This window comes from Rana temporaria, chromosome 1 (assembly GCF_905171775.1).
Source record: "Rana temporaria chromosome 1, aRanTem1.1, whole genome shotgun sequence".
Classification (NCBI taxonomy): Eukaryota; Metazoa; Chordata; class Amphibia; order Anura; family Ranidae; genus Rana; species Rana temporaria.
The window spans coordinates 127,124,774-127,140,037 of record NC_053489.1 but is presented as its reverse complement, the minus strand read 5'-3'; the positions used below and the strand labels follow the sequence as shown (position 1 = coordinate 127,140,037).

General features: G+C 43.0%; 1 protein-coding gene across 1 annotated transcript in view; it reads right to left on the bottom strand.

Annotated features, from left to right (window-relative positions):
* LOC120931318 overlaps positions 1-15,264 on the bottom strand; it is a 153,060-nt gene that overhangs the window by 68,984 nt on the left and 68,812 nt on the right. The window contains exon 8 of the mRNA XM_040342630.1: positions 12,064-12,186. Within this exon, the coding sequence (XP_040198564.1) occupies positions 12,064-12,186 (123 nt within the window). The remainder of the gene's footprint in view (positions 1-12,063; positions 12,187-15,264) is intronic.

The following is a 15,264-nucleotide window of genomic DNA, read 5'->3' as shown; positions in this document are numbered from 1 at the left end:
AGAAAAAATACTGCGCTCATCCAACAAAATTTATATTAATCAGCAAGCAACTATAAGTGTTATATTACACTAAAAACCGAAATGGATGCAAAAAAAGCTGCGCTTTAAAAAGTGACTATATGGAGATCCCTCTCATATATAAACATTTTTACTATTCAAAAACAAATAGTGAAAAAATTAGAAAATAGAGCTATAAAATAGCCCGGTGGTGGGTGTAAATATGTAAATATTAATGAGTCCAGATATTGACAATCCAGATAAGTTTAAACCTATTCATTGGGTTTTCACCTATTGATAAAGTGCAAAAAACGTTTCACAACATATAAATAAATAAATAAATAAGAAAACACAACAGCCCAGTGACAAGTGTGTTCACAAAGTCCAAAAATTTAACAGTTCACAAAGTATAAGTGAAATCTCAGGACTGAGTTGTTCAGTGCAGAAAAACTCCCAACATCCAGAAGAACGTGAGGAAAGGAAAGCCTCCACCATAGATATTACTGCCTCTTACCAGCTGGAATTGATCTCTGATTAGGAGACCGCAAACGCATACGGCAGGTAACTTCCCAACAGCTCTCCACCAGGGGACTCCTTATTGCAGACTTTCATATGTGAAGATTTACCATGAAAGAAAAACTTGCATATCCCGGATGCCGTGACCACGTCCCCTTGCGACGAAACGTTGGGCAGGTGACGTTCTGACGTCACTGCGACACCAGCTGAACCCGGAAGACACGGGCAGGCACATCGAGGAGCCGGCCGGCTCGATTTTTTATTCTATGCTTCAAACAATTGACTAATTGTAAGTGCCCATTTTTTCCTTTTCATGGTACATCTTCACATATGAAAGTCTGCAATAAGGAGTCCCCTGGTGGAGAGCTGTTGGGAAGTTACCTGCCTTATGCGTTTGCGATCTCCTAATCAGAGATCAATTCCAGCTGGTAAGAGGCAGTAATATCTATAGTGGAGGCTTTCCTTTCCTCACGTTCTTCTGGATGTTGGGAGTTTTTCTGCACTGAACAACTCAGTCCTGAGATTTCACTTATACTTTGTGGACTGTTCAATTTTTGGACTTTGTGAACACACTTGTCACTGGGCTGTTGTGTTTTCTTATTTATTTATATGTTGTGAAACGTTTTTTGCACTTTATCAATAAGTTTAAACCTATTCATTGGGTTTTCACTTATCTGGATCGTCAATATCTGGACTCATTATTATTTACACCCACCACCGGGCTATTTTATAGCCCTATTTTCTAATTTTTTCACTATTTGTTTTTGAATAGTAAAAATGTTTAATATATGAGAGGGATCTCCATATAGTCACTTTTTATAGCGCAGCTTTTTTTTGCATGCATAGCGTTAGGAATTGTATTTGTTTTGGAATTACTTGTTGTAGTGGAGCTCTGCATTGTTTTTACTTATTTTATTTTTTTATTTATCTGCACCAGAGTAATTAAACTCCAGCTCCTCTGGGGCAGGGATTTGCAAGAATTGTCAATGGTACTGTAAATGGCAGTAATATGTAATTTAAAAAAAATAAAGGAATTAAATACATTAAACAAAATCAGTTGCTACCTCTACTAGAAAAAAATGAAATTAAACATACTTTCTTCCTTCTTGAAATTTACTTACTATGACATACTGTATATCAAGTAACATTATATCCTACTGATTTCCATTCAAAGGATGCTTAGGAATTGCAAATATGTTTTGATGATGCTAATCGATTGCACCGTAAAATAATATGTTGGCAAAATCGTCATGGTTCTCAAAGACTTAATTGTAAGTTGCTGCTAAACACATTTTAATAAACAAATGTAAAATCCTGCCAGCAGGTGCAGTATATTAGTAATGCTAGTTATGAATTATTCAGCAAGAAAAGCACTTCTGCTGAGACAGACTTTACAATAATGTTTTTCGAGTGAGATCAGTGGCCATCACAGGCTGTCAATGCCAATTTGCTTCAATCCAAACAGAAAAGGTCACACCCATAACACAAACAATAGGGATAGAGGTATCTGAGGCTTGCATTGCTCTTTCCCTGCATAAGCAAGGCATTTTATACTCTGACCTTAGACCTTGAAACAACCAAAATTGTGTAATGGTACTTAACTACCAAATCTAGCTTTCAATAGGCTTTGACAGCCCCACAACAAATCAGATCATTGGAATTAGGAGGAGCATTACAGCGAATGCACATAAAATAGATGGGCATATATGTCCACCCCTATGACTGGGAAACCAAAATTATCTGAAGATCAGTAGGCCATATAACCAACTCTGTCAGATTATTAAGATTAGGCATCCTTGGTGAACTTTGAGATGGGAGTAATTGTGGGCATAAATAGGAAACTCAGATATGGCCATCATATGAAGAGTATGTAGATCAGGCAGGATTTACAACTCATTTTATATAAACACATACACTCACCGGCGACTTTATTAGGTACACCTGTTCAATTGCTTGGTAACACAGATTGCTAATCAGCCAATCATTGGCAGCAACTCAATTTAGGCATCTAGACGTGGTAAAGACGACTGTTGAAGTTCGTCTTTACCACGGTTTAAGTTCAAACCGAGCATGGGAATGTAGAAGAAAGGGGATTTAAGCGACTTTGAATGTAGTATGGTTGTTGGTGCCAGACGGGCTGGTCTGAGTATTTCAAAAACTGCTGATCTGCTGGGATTTTCACACACAACCATCTCTAGGGTTTAGAAAGAATGGCCCGAAAAAGAGAAAATATCCAGTGAGCAGCAGCTGTGTGGAGAAAAATGCCTTGTTGATGTCAGAAGAGAATGGGCTACAGCAGCAGCAGCAGAAGACCACACCAGATCTCAATCCAATACAGCAACAATAGGATGTGGTGGAATGGAAGATTTGCATCATGGATGTGCAGCCGACAAATCTGCAGCAACTGCATATGCCAGTGATCTGCAATTAGCGGACCTCCAGCTGTTGCAAAACTACAAGTACCATCATGCCTCTGCCTCTGGGTGTCATGCTTGTGGCTGTCAGAGTCTTGCTATGCCTCATGGGATTTGCAGTTCCGCAACAGCTGGAGGTCCGCTAATTGCATATCCCTGGCATATGCTATCATGTCAATATGGACCAAAATGAGGAATGTTTCCAACACCTTGTTGAATCTATGCCACAAAGAATTGGGTAGTTCTGAAGGCAAACAGGGTTCAATCCAGTGCAAAGTGTATCCAATAAAGTGGCCAGTGAGTGTATAATGTACTCCAAGAATAGGATTTTACGATAAGTCGAAAATCCCATTTTCTTTGTCATACATTACAGGACACAGGATGAATATTCATGTACATTGGAATGTTCAAAAGCAGTTGAATTGAGGGGTGGGCAATAGAGCAAACAGTCCTGCAAAAAATAAACAAGTTAAAAGAGGTGGCTCTACGGAACCTGCAGAGCCACCTGAAGAACCTTATGACCAAAGCCAACATCTGCTGAGACCAAGCGATTGAAAATCTGAGAAGCAAATGCCAGATGATGAAAAGCCCATAAAAAAGTAACTGATCTAGGGATGTAAAAAAAAATATGTAAGTGCAGCGCAATAAAAGTCCATATAAAAGTAACTGAAGATGACACCCAGTGATACAGCGAAAACTCTTCAAACGAAAGTGATGTAACCTCCACCAACAAGAGAAATGCTTCCTTACCAGATGGGATGGACCATTTGCGTTAACAACTGGTCAAAACAGCTTGGTCTCAGCATAGGAGAGAAGACACGGATGGATCCAGCAAAGTGGTAAGTAATCCGATCAGATGGGATGGGCCATTAGCATTACCAACTGGTCAAAACAGCTTGGTCTCAGCATAGGAGAGAAGATGCGGATGGATCCAGCAGAATGGTAGGTAACCCGATCAGATATAAAAAAAAACAACAGAAAACACGATCTCAGTGTAGACTGTTTGTATTTTATTCCAAGGGTAAAAAAGTTCACTATACAGCAAAAATCCTGGACTGGACAATAGGCACAGGGAAATCCACTGGAGGACTACCGTCTGGTATAGCGAATGAGATTAAAATCATAAAAAAGCATGGCATGTAGCCGTGGTGTACAGCTGCAAACAGCAATGGAAAGGACGCGAGTGACGTCACAAAGCTCCTCCCCTGTACGCACGTTACGTCCGATTGGACTTTGTCAGCGGTGGGCTGATTGTTGCTTTTATTGATCTAGGGATGTGCTTTGAACAGGAAAAGGGGAACCTTGCCTCCAAGGTCATAAGCTTTAAAGTGTTACTAAACACGCAACAGTAAAATCAGTCTGTATATGCAGCATAGCATGCTTGTAATACTCACTGTGGAATTTAAGGGGTTAATGCTCTGCATTGTCTAAAAGGGCTGTTTTTATCCTGTATGCACAGATCCTCCCCTCCTGCACTGTCTATCTGGAGAAAGCCAGCCACATGTCCAATACCCCTCCTCTGTCAACCACCGCAATCCCCTCAGTTTAATTTCTATCCCCCTGCTTCCTCAAAGCAGCCCACCAATCTCATGCGCCCTTTGGAACGCCCATTCCATCTGTAACAAGCTAACATCGGTACATGACCCCTTCAGCTCTCATGGCTTTAACATACTTGCCATAACCGAAACCTGGCTTCAAAATTTGGACTCTGCTTCTCCTGCTGCCCTATCCCATGGAGGCCTCCATTGGACTCACTCCCCCAGACCTAACGGACAGAAAGGAGGTGGAGTTGGATTTCTTCTATCCCCACAAAGCACCTTCCAAGTCCTTCCTATCCCTCCCTCTCTTCTTTCGAGATGCACTATATCCGGCTGTTTTCTCCTATTTCTTTGAATATTGCAGCAATTTATCGGCCTCCCGGACCAGTATCATGCTTTCTTGATGACTTCGCTGCCTGGCTACCCTACTTTCTCTCCTTTGAAATACCCACTATCATTGTTGGTGACTTCAACATTCCTGTCAATGTTAACAGCCCAACTACAGCTAAACTTCTCAATTTACTGTAACCTCTTCTTTTGACCTAACCCAATGGACACATACTCACACTCACTCCAGCGGTAATACCCTTGACCTTGTATTCTCTGATCTCTGCAATCCTGGCAACCTCACCAACACCCCCTTTCCTTTCTCTGATCACAACCTCATCAGTTTCTCTGTATCCTTGCCTTCAACCAACCATCCCTCTAAGTAGCAAACAATTACTTGTAGAAACCTTCGCAACTTTAACCCTTCTCTTCTCTATTCTGCTACTGACCACCTATATGACATAATCTTTCCCCTGTCCTGTCCTGACCTGGCCACCTCTGCCTATAACAGTTCACTCTCATCATCACTAGATACACTTGCTCCTCTAACCACACGCAGAATCAGGCCCTGACCGTTACAACCCTGGCAAACTGACAACACTAGAAATCTCAAGAGACATTGTCGTGCTCTTGAACGACTGGTGTAAAACCAAATGCCTGCAGGACTTCACCCTATATAAATCTGCCCTTCTAAAATACAATTCCTGCCTCCATGCTGCCAAACAAGCCTACTTTGTCTCTCTAATTAATACCTTGTCATTCAGTCCCCGTCGGCTCTTCTCAACCTTTAACTCTCTGCTTCGTCCCCCACTAATTCACTCACTGCCCAAGAGATTGCCAATCACTTCAAAGAAAAGGATTAATGCAATTCGTGAGGACACCTCCACTGTCCGTACATCTTCACCACCCAACATAACTTGCCTAACGGCACTTTCAACACTCTCCTCTTTTGAATTGGCTACTATTAAAGAGGTTACAAATATTTTCTCAGATGCCCACCTAACCAATTGTCCCTTGGACCCTGTTCCCTCACAACTACTACGGTCACCCTCTTCTTCTATCCTATGCTCCCTCACTCACATCTTCAACCTCTCCATCTAGTGGCACCTTCTCCTCCCCTCTAAAACATGCACAAATCACTCCCATACTTAAAAAGCCCTCACTGGACCCCACCAACCTGAACAACTTAAGGCCCATCTCATTGACCTCTAAACTTCTAGAACGCCTAGTCTACAACCGTCTTGGCTCCTACCTCAGTGAAAATAACCTTCCTGACCCCTTACAGTCTGGCCTTCGCTCGCAGCACTCCACGGAAACTGCCTTACTAAAAATCACTAACGATTTACTAACTGCTAAAAGCAACAGCCAGTACTCTATACTCCTTCTACTTGACCTCTCTGCAGCCTTTGTTTATTGAATATTTTTGTTAAGCGTTAAATCGCATAAGTATCAAAACGCTACCCGGCGACGGAACCAGGTGCCATTCGCCATACATACAATAACAACAATAAAATCACAAACATCAAAACCGTTAAAACAAAAAAACAATTACATAAATCAAATAAAAATATAAAAAGAAAACAGCAAAAGAATAAAAAAGCCCAGAGAAGAAGAAAAAAAAAAAAAAACCCTATCAGCCCGTCAGTTTCCACCCCCTGTCGCACAGCCATCTACCCAGCCTCAGTCCACAGAAGGGTTTTCAGTCCCCTCCTGAACTGGAGCAGGTTTGAGGTCTGCCTAAAAGCCAACGGCAGGAGGTTCCTCTCTCTAGGTCCCAACCTTGAGAATGCTCTGCCCCCCCACTTTAATCTAAACTTTGGGACCTCCAGGCGGAATTGAGTGGCCGCTCTCAATGAACGGCCAGTGAGATGTCTTGTCAATTTCGCCTGGAGGTAAGTAGGACCTAATTTATTGAACGCCTAAAAAACTAAGGTTAAAATTTTGAATCTGATCCGCTGCCCCACAGGCAGCCAATGAAGGGCTGCCTGGTGCCCAGAGGTCGGGCAGTGGCCTCTCAGATTGAGGGCTAACCTTACCGCTTGATTCTGGACTTTCTGTAGGTGTTTGATCTGGGAGAGAGGTAAACCAGCCAGCAGCCCGTTACAGTTGTCCAGATGCGGAAGGATGAGAGCGCGTACCACAGCGATCCTGGTCTGATCAGTCAGGGCAGAAAGCAGCTGCATTTTAAAGTGGCAAGTTTTGACCACCTGGTCCACGTGTGGTCCCAGGGTTAGGCCCTCATCAATGTGGACACCCAGCGTCCTCACCATAGATGCAGATTTAGGAAACTCCCCACCTTCGTCAGGCCATGATAACACCCAAACCTCTACCGTAATGTTGCCGGACCGCAGCACCTCCGTTTTGGCCTGGTTGAGCTGAAGGAAATTGAGCCCCATCCATCTTTTGATTGCTTCCAATCCCTCAATCAACCTAGCCTCAGCCGCAGGAGAGTCGGCTGAAATTCTGGAAAAGAGTTGGGTGTCGTCAGCATACAGCTGAAAACGGAGTCCCATCCCCGCTATCAAGGCGAGGAGAGGGCGAAGGTAGATGTTAAATAGGAGGGGGGAGAGGGGAGAACCTTGGGGGACACCACAGGTCACATTTTTAGGGTCGGAGTAGTGATCCCCCATTTTCACCCTAAACTCCCTATCCTCCAAAAACAAAGCGAACCAAGCCAAGGCTGGATCGCTTACCCTCGCCACCTCCTGTAGTCTCGAAAGAAGGATTTGATGTTCTATCATGTCGAATGCTGTGGACAAATATAAAAGGACCAAGATGGAGTGAAAACCCTCATCCGCATCCACCAGTAGGTTGACCAGAACATTGACCAAGGCCGTCTCTGTCCCATGTTTGGGACGGAACCCGGATTGACACCCGTCCAGTAGGTCAAACTTCTCCACATGGGCTTGAAGCTGACGCAGACTACCTTCTCGTTGATTTTTTCCTGGAAAGCAAGACTAGCAACGGGCCTGGATTTATTGGGGTCTAGCGGGTCAGAGCCAACCTTTTTCAAAATAGGCGTAACAATAGCCTTCTTAAAAAAAGAGGGGACCGTACCTTCTAAAAATGTAAGATTAAAATGTTTAGCGAGGTAGGGAGCCAGAACTAGTTTGGCCCCTTTAAAAATATTACCGGGGCAGGGGTCACTCGGGGGCGCAGAGTCCTTGGCCTGGGAAATAAGTCCCAGGACAAAGTCTGCTGTCACATCTTTAAAAAAAGAACTGAGGGTGGTCAAGATGGCTTAATATCAGGCTGCATTGGGGCATTTAACCGACCATTCAACTCTGCTGATATTTTTAGGCCAAGATGTATTTTTTCTATCTTCTCGACAAAATAGTCAGCAAACATTTGGGCTGTCTGGGAGGAAACCTCGGCTTCTAAGTGAAGTGCCCTCGGGGAAGTAAACTCCTGGACAATTCTAAAAAGTTAATTTGCTTTATTGTTGGCTTTCTCCACTCTCGCTGCCACACAAGTTTTCTTTGTGAGAAGGATGGCGTTCGTATAAAGCCCCATATGGGATTTCCATAACATCTTTGAATCCGGGGATGGATTATTTCTCCACACCCGTTCCAAAGCTCTCCTCTCTCTCCGCTGCACCTTAAGAGCCTCGGTATACCATGGGGCAGAGCTAAAAGCCCTACCTACCTTCTTTTTTTTCTGGTTGAAGGGTGGCACTATGTCCAGGGCCCCCACAATACCAAAATGGATAGCCCTGAACACAGTCTCTACATCAGATTCTGGAATGGAGACCAGCTCCCTCTCCAGTAAAGAGTTAAACCTTTCTTGTGGGATGTCCCAAAAACATCTGAAGGAACAGTTCTTCATTATAGAGGTGGAAATTTTTTCCTTTAATAAGTAAAAACTAGTAAAATGACACAGCACAATGGTCTGTCCATGGAATAGTCAAAGTGGCCTTGAAATTAAGACTTATTTCTCTAAAGAGAATCAAGTCTAAAGCATGGCCAGACTGATGGGTGGGCCCCGTTGTTAAAAACAACAGTCCCATCTCATCACAGGAGTGAAAAAAATCTCTCACTTCCTTGATACTGTGGTCTTCAGACCAAATGTTAAAATCGCCTAAAAAGATCGCGGGGTGGGATCTACAAAGTGTATTCATACCTTTGATACTGTTGACCACCTGCTCCTTCTCAATAAACTCCATTCCCTTGGCCGCTGGCGTGCACGACCCACAGCTGGGCACTTAAAGGGCAACGTACCTGTATGTGCCTGTGCCCAGCCGTGCCATTCTGTCGACGTATAGTCGTACAGTCCTCAAGTAGTTAACTCCTATTTATAATGTGGGAAAGGAGGAGTGGTTGCATGATGAAGCTCGCCATGCATGTACGCAACGTTGAGCATGACGCTACTGCATCCACATCAACGTCATAACGCCATCATCTCTGCAATACACATGTGCGCATCTCACTCTACCACCTCTCACATTACCATGCAGCTAAATGCCCCCTAAATGTTACAGTATAAAGCACTCATAATTTCTGTTATCTTTTTCAATGGGGGAATATAGAGAAGTTAACATATATCTATGTATAGATGCCAATGCAAAGACCTCACAAAAATGTTTTTAGAAATACAGATGTAAACTTTAAATGTTGTGCAGACTTTGTAATTAAACCCACTATTCTAATCATTCACAAAGTAAGTGAATCTCTCCTTAGGGCCATAAGGTGATATAGACCCCAGTTTAAAAATCCATTTAGCTTCCATTTTAAAGCAACTTTATGACCTAGATCACCCTAAGACCTAATTTCATCTTGTCTATCAACCAAAATCTCAAACATTGGGGTGTTCCCTCATGATTAATCCCCACATGCCTTGGTATGGGTCTGTCTTTTTTTAGAATGACATCATTTATGCGTTTCAAAACCCTCCATCTAAATTGCCCAATTGTTTTCCCAACATATAAAGGGCATGAACAACTAGCTGCATAGTCTACTTTGTTTTAACTGCAGTTGTGAAACTGCCAATGTCCATTGGAGTAGCTACGGAAGTTGGCAATTCAGCTAAAAAGTCAGTGAATTTGTACAACACAGACCTTTCTATTAACTGCAAAAGATTTTTCATAGAAACAAAAATGCCAAGAGGTACCATTCTCTGGCTGGTACAAATTGTTGCTATAAAATTGCCAGTGTAACACGGGCCTTAGATTGATCAAGTCATATCGGCGAAATTAAAGCAGAGTGTCACTTAATAGTGGAACTTCCGCTTATCCTGTTTTTGACAGGTCCCCCTTTCCCACTTCTGGAGACGGTGCCATCCCTCGGAAGTTCAGCCCCCCTCCTCCTTCTTCCGCAGCGTGCTTCACTCATGTGCAATAGGGAGCAGGCTGTAAAGCCAAAAAGCTTCAATGCAGGTTTCCCTTACCAGGGTGGCAGCAGCACCCGACAGCCAATCTGAAAAACAGCTAGGGTGCTGACATTGCGGGAACCCTTGACAGGTAAGTGTCCTAATTTTAAAAGTCAGCAGCTACAGTATTTGTAGCTGCTGACTTTTCATTTTTCTTGGGGGGGGCTGGAACACCTCTTTAACTTGTCAAAGAGATTTTCCAACACGTGCCAGTGATGTTTAGTTAGTTCTATTGTACTCAACTTGTTTTCTTAACACATACATCAAAACCTTTTTGCTAGAGATGCAACTGGGGCTTGCTGAAGATCTGTTACTTCAAGTATTATTTTAACATTTAGCACAATAATTATAAGGATGGGTTCACACCAAAGCTTCATACTTCTATATATTCAAAAGCAGATCAAACTTTCACCCTAGCACCATTGTGGCCTGTGTGTAGGCTACATACTTTAATAAAACAGAGACTGAGCATATTCTGTCATTTCACCCACCCACATTTGCTGGCTGTTGAAAGATCTTGGGGAAGTGAATCCCGAATTCTTATACAGTACTGTACTAACTTTGCCAGCTTTTTAAACCAAAACACAATATATATATATATATATATATATATATATATATATATATATATATATATATAAGGGCTGCACAATTCTGGGAAAAATTAGAATCGCGATTCTTTTGCAAAAATGAAGATCACGATTCTCTCACGATTCTCAATGTTTTATTTTTATTTTAAACCTACCTGAAAGCCATAATGAGCTAGTATGCACCGCATACTAGCTCATTATGAAATACTTACCTTGGAACGAGTCGTAGGGAACTTACCTGGTCCACGCCGAGGGAGGTGTCATCTTGCCTCGGCGTGTCTTCCGGGTATCGCCGCTCCATCGCTGTGAGTGGCTGGAGTGTTGATGTTGTCACGCGCGGGAGACTTCTTGCCGGCAAGGTCTGGCCGCTGCTGGGCCTTTAGCCGAGGATCCCCGCTGCGCATGCGTCGATGCAGTCAGCAGCGCATTGTGAGGGGAATATCTCCTAAACTGTTTAGGTTTAGGAGATATTCTTTATACCTACAGGTAAGCCTTATTATAGGCTTACCTGTAGGTAAAAGTGGTAGTACAGAGTATACTACCACGTTAAAGTTATTTTCAACACAAAACGGAGCTTATATGCTTAAAAAAAAAATAGTATATGTAAATCTGACAGACTGTTTCCATGTTACATTTTAAAAGCCGCAGCAAACCTGCTGACCTCACATGCTTGCTAATGTGAAAGAACAACTCTGGTATTCTGTCACATTAGCAAGCATGTGAGGTTTGCAGCTGCTTTTAAAATTCAACATGGAAACAGTCTGTCAGATTTTCATATACTTTATTTAAGCACATAAGCTCTGTTTTGTGTTGAAAAATAACTGTGAAAGTTATTACTCTGTTGGGTATAACAAGATGTCTGCTTGCCCCCCTTCTAACTAACATTACTGTACAGGAGTGTGGGGTGGAGCAAGATGGCATCGATGAAACGTCACTTCCTGACGAGACAGCTGCCGCCGGGTGTACCAAGATGGCCGCACTCCGGAGCTAGGCCAAAGCCGGGGACTTTCCTATGGCCGCACCCAAAAATCGCAAGTCATCCTGCCTGGAGATCGTCGGGGGGGGGGGGGGGGGGGTGAATCGAGATCGCGATTAATTTATGATTAATCGTGCAGCTGTAATATATATATTATTGTTCTTCAAGTCGCAGTGTGCTCACACTTTACGCTGATCAATGTTAATTATTTATCAAATGTACACAGCTTTGCCAATAACACTTTATAGCAGCTCCAAATTTTGGACATCTATTTCATTCTGTAAGGAATCTCAAAAATGTTCTCATGTGTTGCAAGTAAAAACAGATTTAAAGAAACTTACCACATAAAAAAGGTTAAGATTATCAACTTTTCCATAACAGAGATCCAAAAGAGTCACTGGGCTTTTTGTTGCTTGCCTTCCAAACGTTACCCATGGTAGTGCAAGGTTCTCTACATTTGTTGCCTAGCAGAACAAAAAAGGGCTTAATATTCTTTGTACAGTCATGATTGATGTCTTATATAAAATCACATGGGTTAATAGTTGCTTATTCACAGGCTAGTATTTTTCCAGACATGTTGAGAGCACTTTCACACTGGGGCTTTGGGGTCGTTGGCGGTAAAGAGCCGCTATTTTTAGTGGCGCTTTACCGTCATTTTAACAGCGCTTCTCAGCCGCTAGCAGGGCACTTTTAACCCCAGCTGGTGGCCGAAAAAGGGTTTAAAGCGCCCGGCACTTCGGCGGTGCTGCCCATTGATTTCAACGGGCAGGGGTGCTTTAGGAGCGGTGTATACACCACTCCTAAAGTGCCTCAAAGAAACAGCTCGCATGACTTTTTTTGCCGTCCTGCCAGCGCACTGCCCCAGTGTCCCTCTTTGCTGCTCCTGGACCCTCCCTCCTATTAAGTGCCCCCAATGTAAAAAAAAAGGGCTTAATATTCTTTGTCCAATCATGATTAATGCCTTATATAAAATCACATGGGTTAATAGTTACTTATTTACAGGCTATCATTTTTCCAGACATGTTAAGAGCCCTTTCAAACTGGGGCCTTGGGCTCGTCGGCGCCCAGCTCCGGCTTCCTATGGGTACTTTACCGATACCTGACTTTCCCTGTATTCTGCCATGCGTTCTGCTCTCTCCCTCCATGCTCCTGTGTCCCCCCCTCTGTGCCGCTGCCATTCTGCTCTCCCCCCTCTGTGCCCTGTGTCCATTCTCCGTGCGCTGCTCTCCCCCCTCCGTGCCCTGTGTCAATTCTCTGTGCACTGCTCTCCCCCCTCCGTGCGCTGCTCCCCCCCCTCCGTGTCGCTACACTCCCCCCTCCGTGCCCTGTGTCCATTCTCCATGCCGCTGCACTCCCCCCTCCGTGACCTGTACCATTCTCCATGCCGCTGCACTCCCCCCCCTCCGTGCCGCTGCACTCCCCCCTCTGTCAGGATGGAGAGCGGAGGTAGGAGCCGCTAAATCTGGCTCCTACCTTTTCTGAATGAACAGAGTCAGCGATTACTGACTCTGTCCATTCATATAACTGAGCATCTTGAAAAAAAGTATCGGTACTTGTACTCGGTCTTAAAAAAGTGGTATCGGGACAACCCTAGCTGAAATGACTGTTTACAGGGTATAGAGACAATAGTTAACTGATTCCTTTTAAAAACGATTACAAATAGATAAACATCAATCATATAAATGTACCTGTAGTTTCTAGTTTCGTTTTTGCATGTTGTTTCCTGCCTCTCTGCTGTACAGAGCCACAGAGCCAATACAGGGCAGTGATGGTTTGGAAACCAAACCAAACTGATTGGTGCTGTGGGGTTTTAGACACACAGTAATCACACCTCCTTGAAGTTAGTGACCACAGAGAGAAAGCTCCGAGCACTGTGGTTATCAGGAAACGGACAACCAGACAGAGAAGAATTACAGCAACTTGAGAGCAAAAACGAACAATGAGGACATGAAAGCAGCACTGCATTAAGGTAAAAAAAGCTATTAAGATAAAAAAAAAAATCCTTTACAAACCTTTTAAAAGCATTTTGATCGCACCAAGATCAGTGTGTTCAAATGCTTTGGATTTTTACATCTGGGTAACCCGGAAGTGATGCGACATCATCGCTTATGGGTTACTATATTATAGAGCCAAACAAAGCCGATTCAAGTCTGTGTTGGGCTCTATGATCAGCCGGTGGAAGCAACGGCTGGTCGATCGGGACTCCCAGTGGGCCAGGATATACCCAAAAAAAGCTGCGTAAGGCGACGGGAGGGAATAGTCGCTTCCTCTCCTTGAAAAAGCAATCTAAGATTGCGATTACAAGATAGACTACCGCCGGCTCTAAACGAAAAAATGGATGCAGGCATCATCCTGGTATAACCACTTGAAGTCTAGTGATGTACAGGTACGTGGCTGGTCATCAAGTGGTTAAAAAGTAGGTGCATAAGTACCTAGGTGGAAATGATTCGTTTTGGAAAACCTTTTTGCTCTTAAGATGTTCTGGCATTGTGAGATGAAGCATAAACATTTTAAAGAAAAAAAAATTCTCTATAGTTATTTAAAGTGGAGTTCCGGCCACAATTTCACTTTTTAAATATAAATACCCCTGTAATACACAAGCTTAATGTATTCTAGTAAAGTTAGTCTGTAAACTAAGGTCCGTTTTGTTAGGTTGTTACAGCATTTAGACACTTTATAAAATAGAAATTGACTGGGGCCATCTTAAGTGTTGGCATCATGAAGCCAGACTGTATGAATTCCTGGATTTCAGCCTTGCAGATCTCGAACATGCTCAGTGCTGCACAAGCAGTGTAATAGTTTTCAGATCAGGTTTCAATAGCAACGGGAGTGTCAGAGGAAATTCCTGCCCCTTATCTATGCAAACCTCTCCTCCCCTCCGCTCCTCCTTCCAGGAACCAGTAAATATACTAAATAATTTGTTCCTGTGCAGATATATCTACATAACCAGATTATATATATATATATATATATAGATCTATCTATCTTGTTATATATGTGGTGTGTATACATATACTAGACATGTGCACTGTCAATAAATTCATTTTGTTTAGTTCCGTTTCGCATTAGCCGTTATTTCGTATTTTGTGCCCGAAACTCAATTCGGATTCGTACGAAATACGAATTTTCGTTAGATTTGTTCACTTTTCATAACAATTACCAACATTCGTTATGATGAATTTAAAAATCTGGATGCTTAAAGAGGACTAATAGTCTCTGCTGTGCTCATTATGAGGGGTTCCCACCATCCCTGTGCTGTGCTTATTATGAGGGGTTCCCACCATTCCTGTGCTGTGCTGACTTCCTGGGGCTGTACTCCTGCTGTGCTCATTATGAGGGGTTTCCACCGTCCATGTGCTGTGCTGACTTCCTGGGGCTGTAGGGATGGTGGAAACCCCTCATAATGAGCACAACCATTGCACAGAGCAGGTAAATATAACTTGTTTGTTATTTTAATTTAAAATAAAGTGAGTGTTCACAATCACTTTAAGCTAATGATATTTATTTATTGTGCACCTAAAAAGAAAAAAATGGCAGCTACA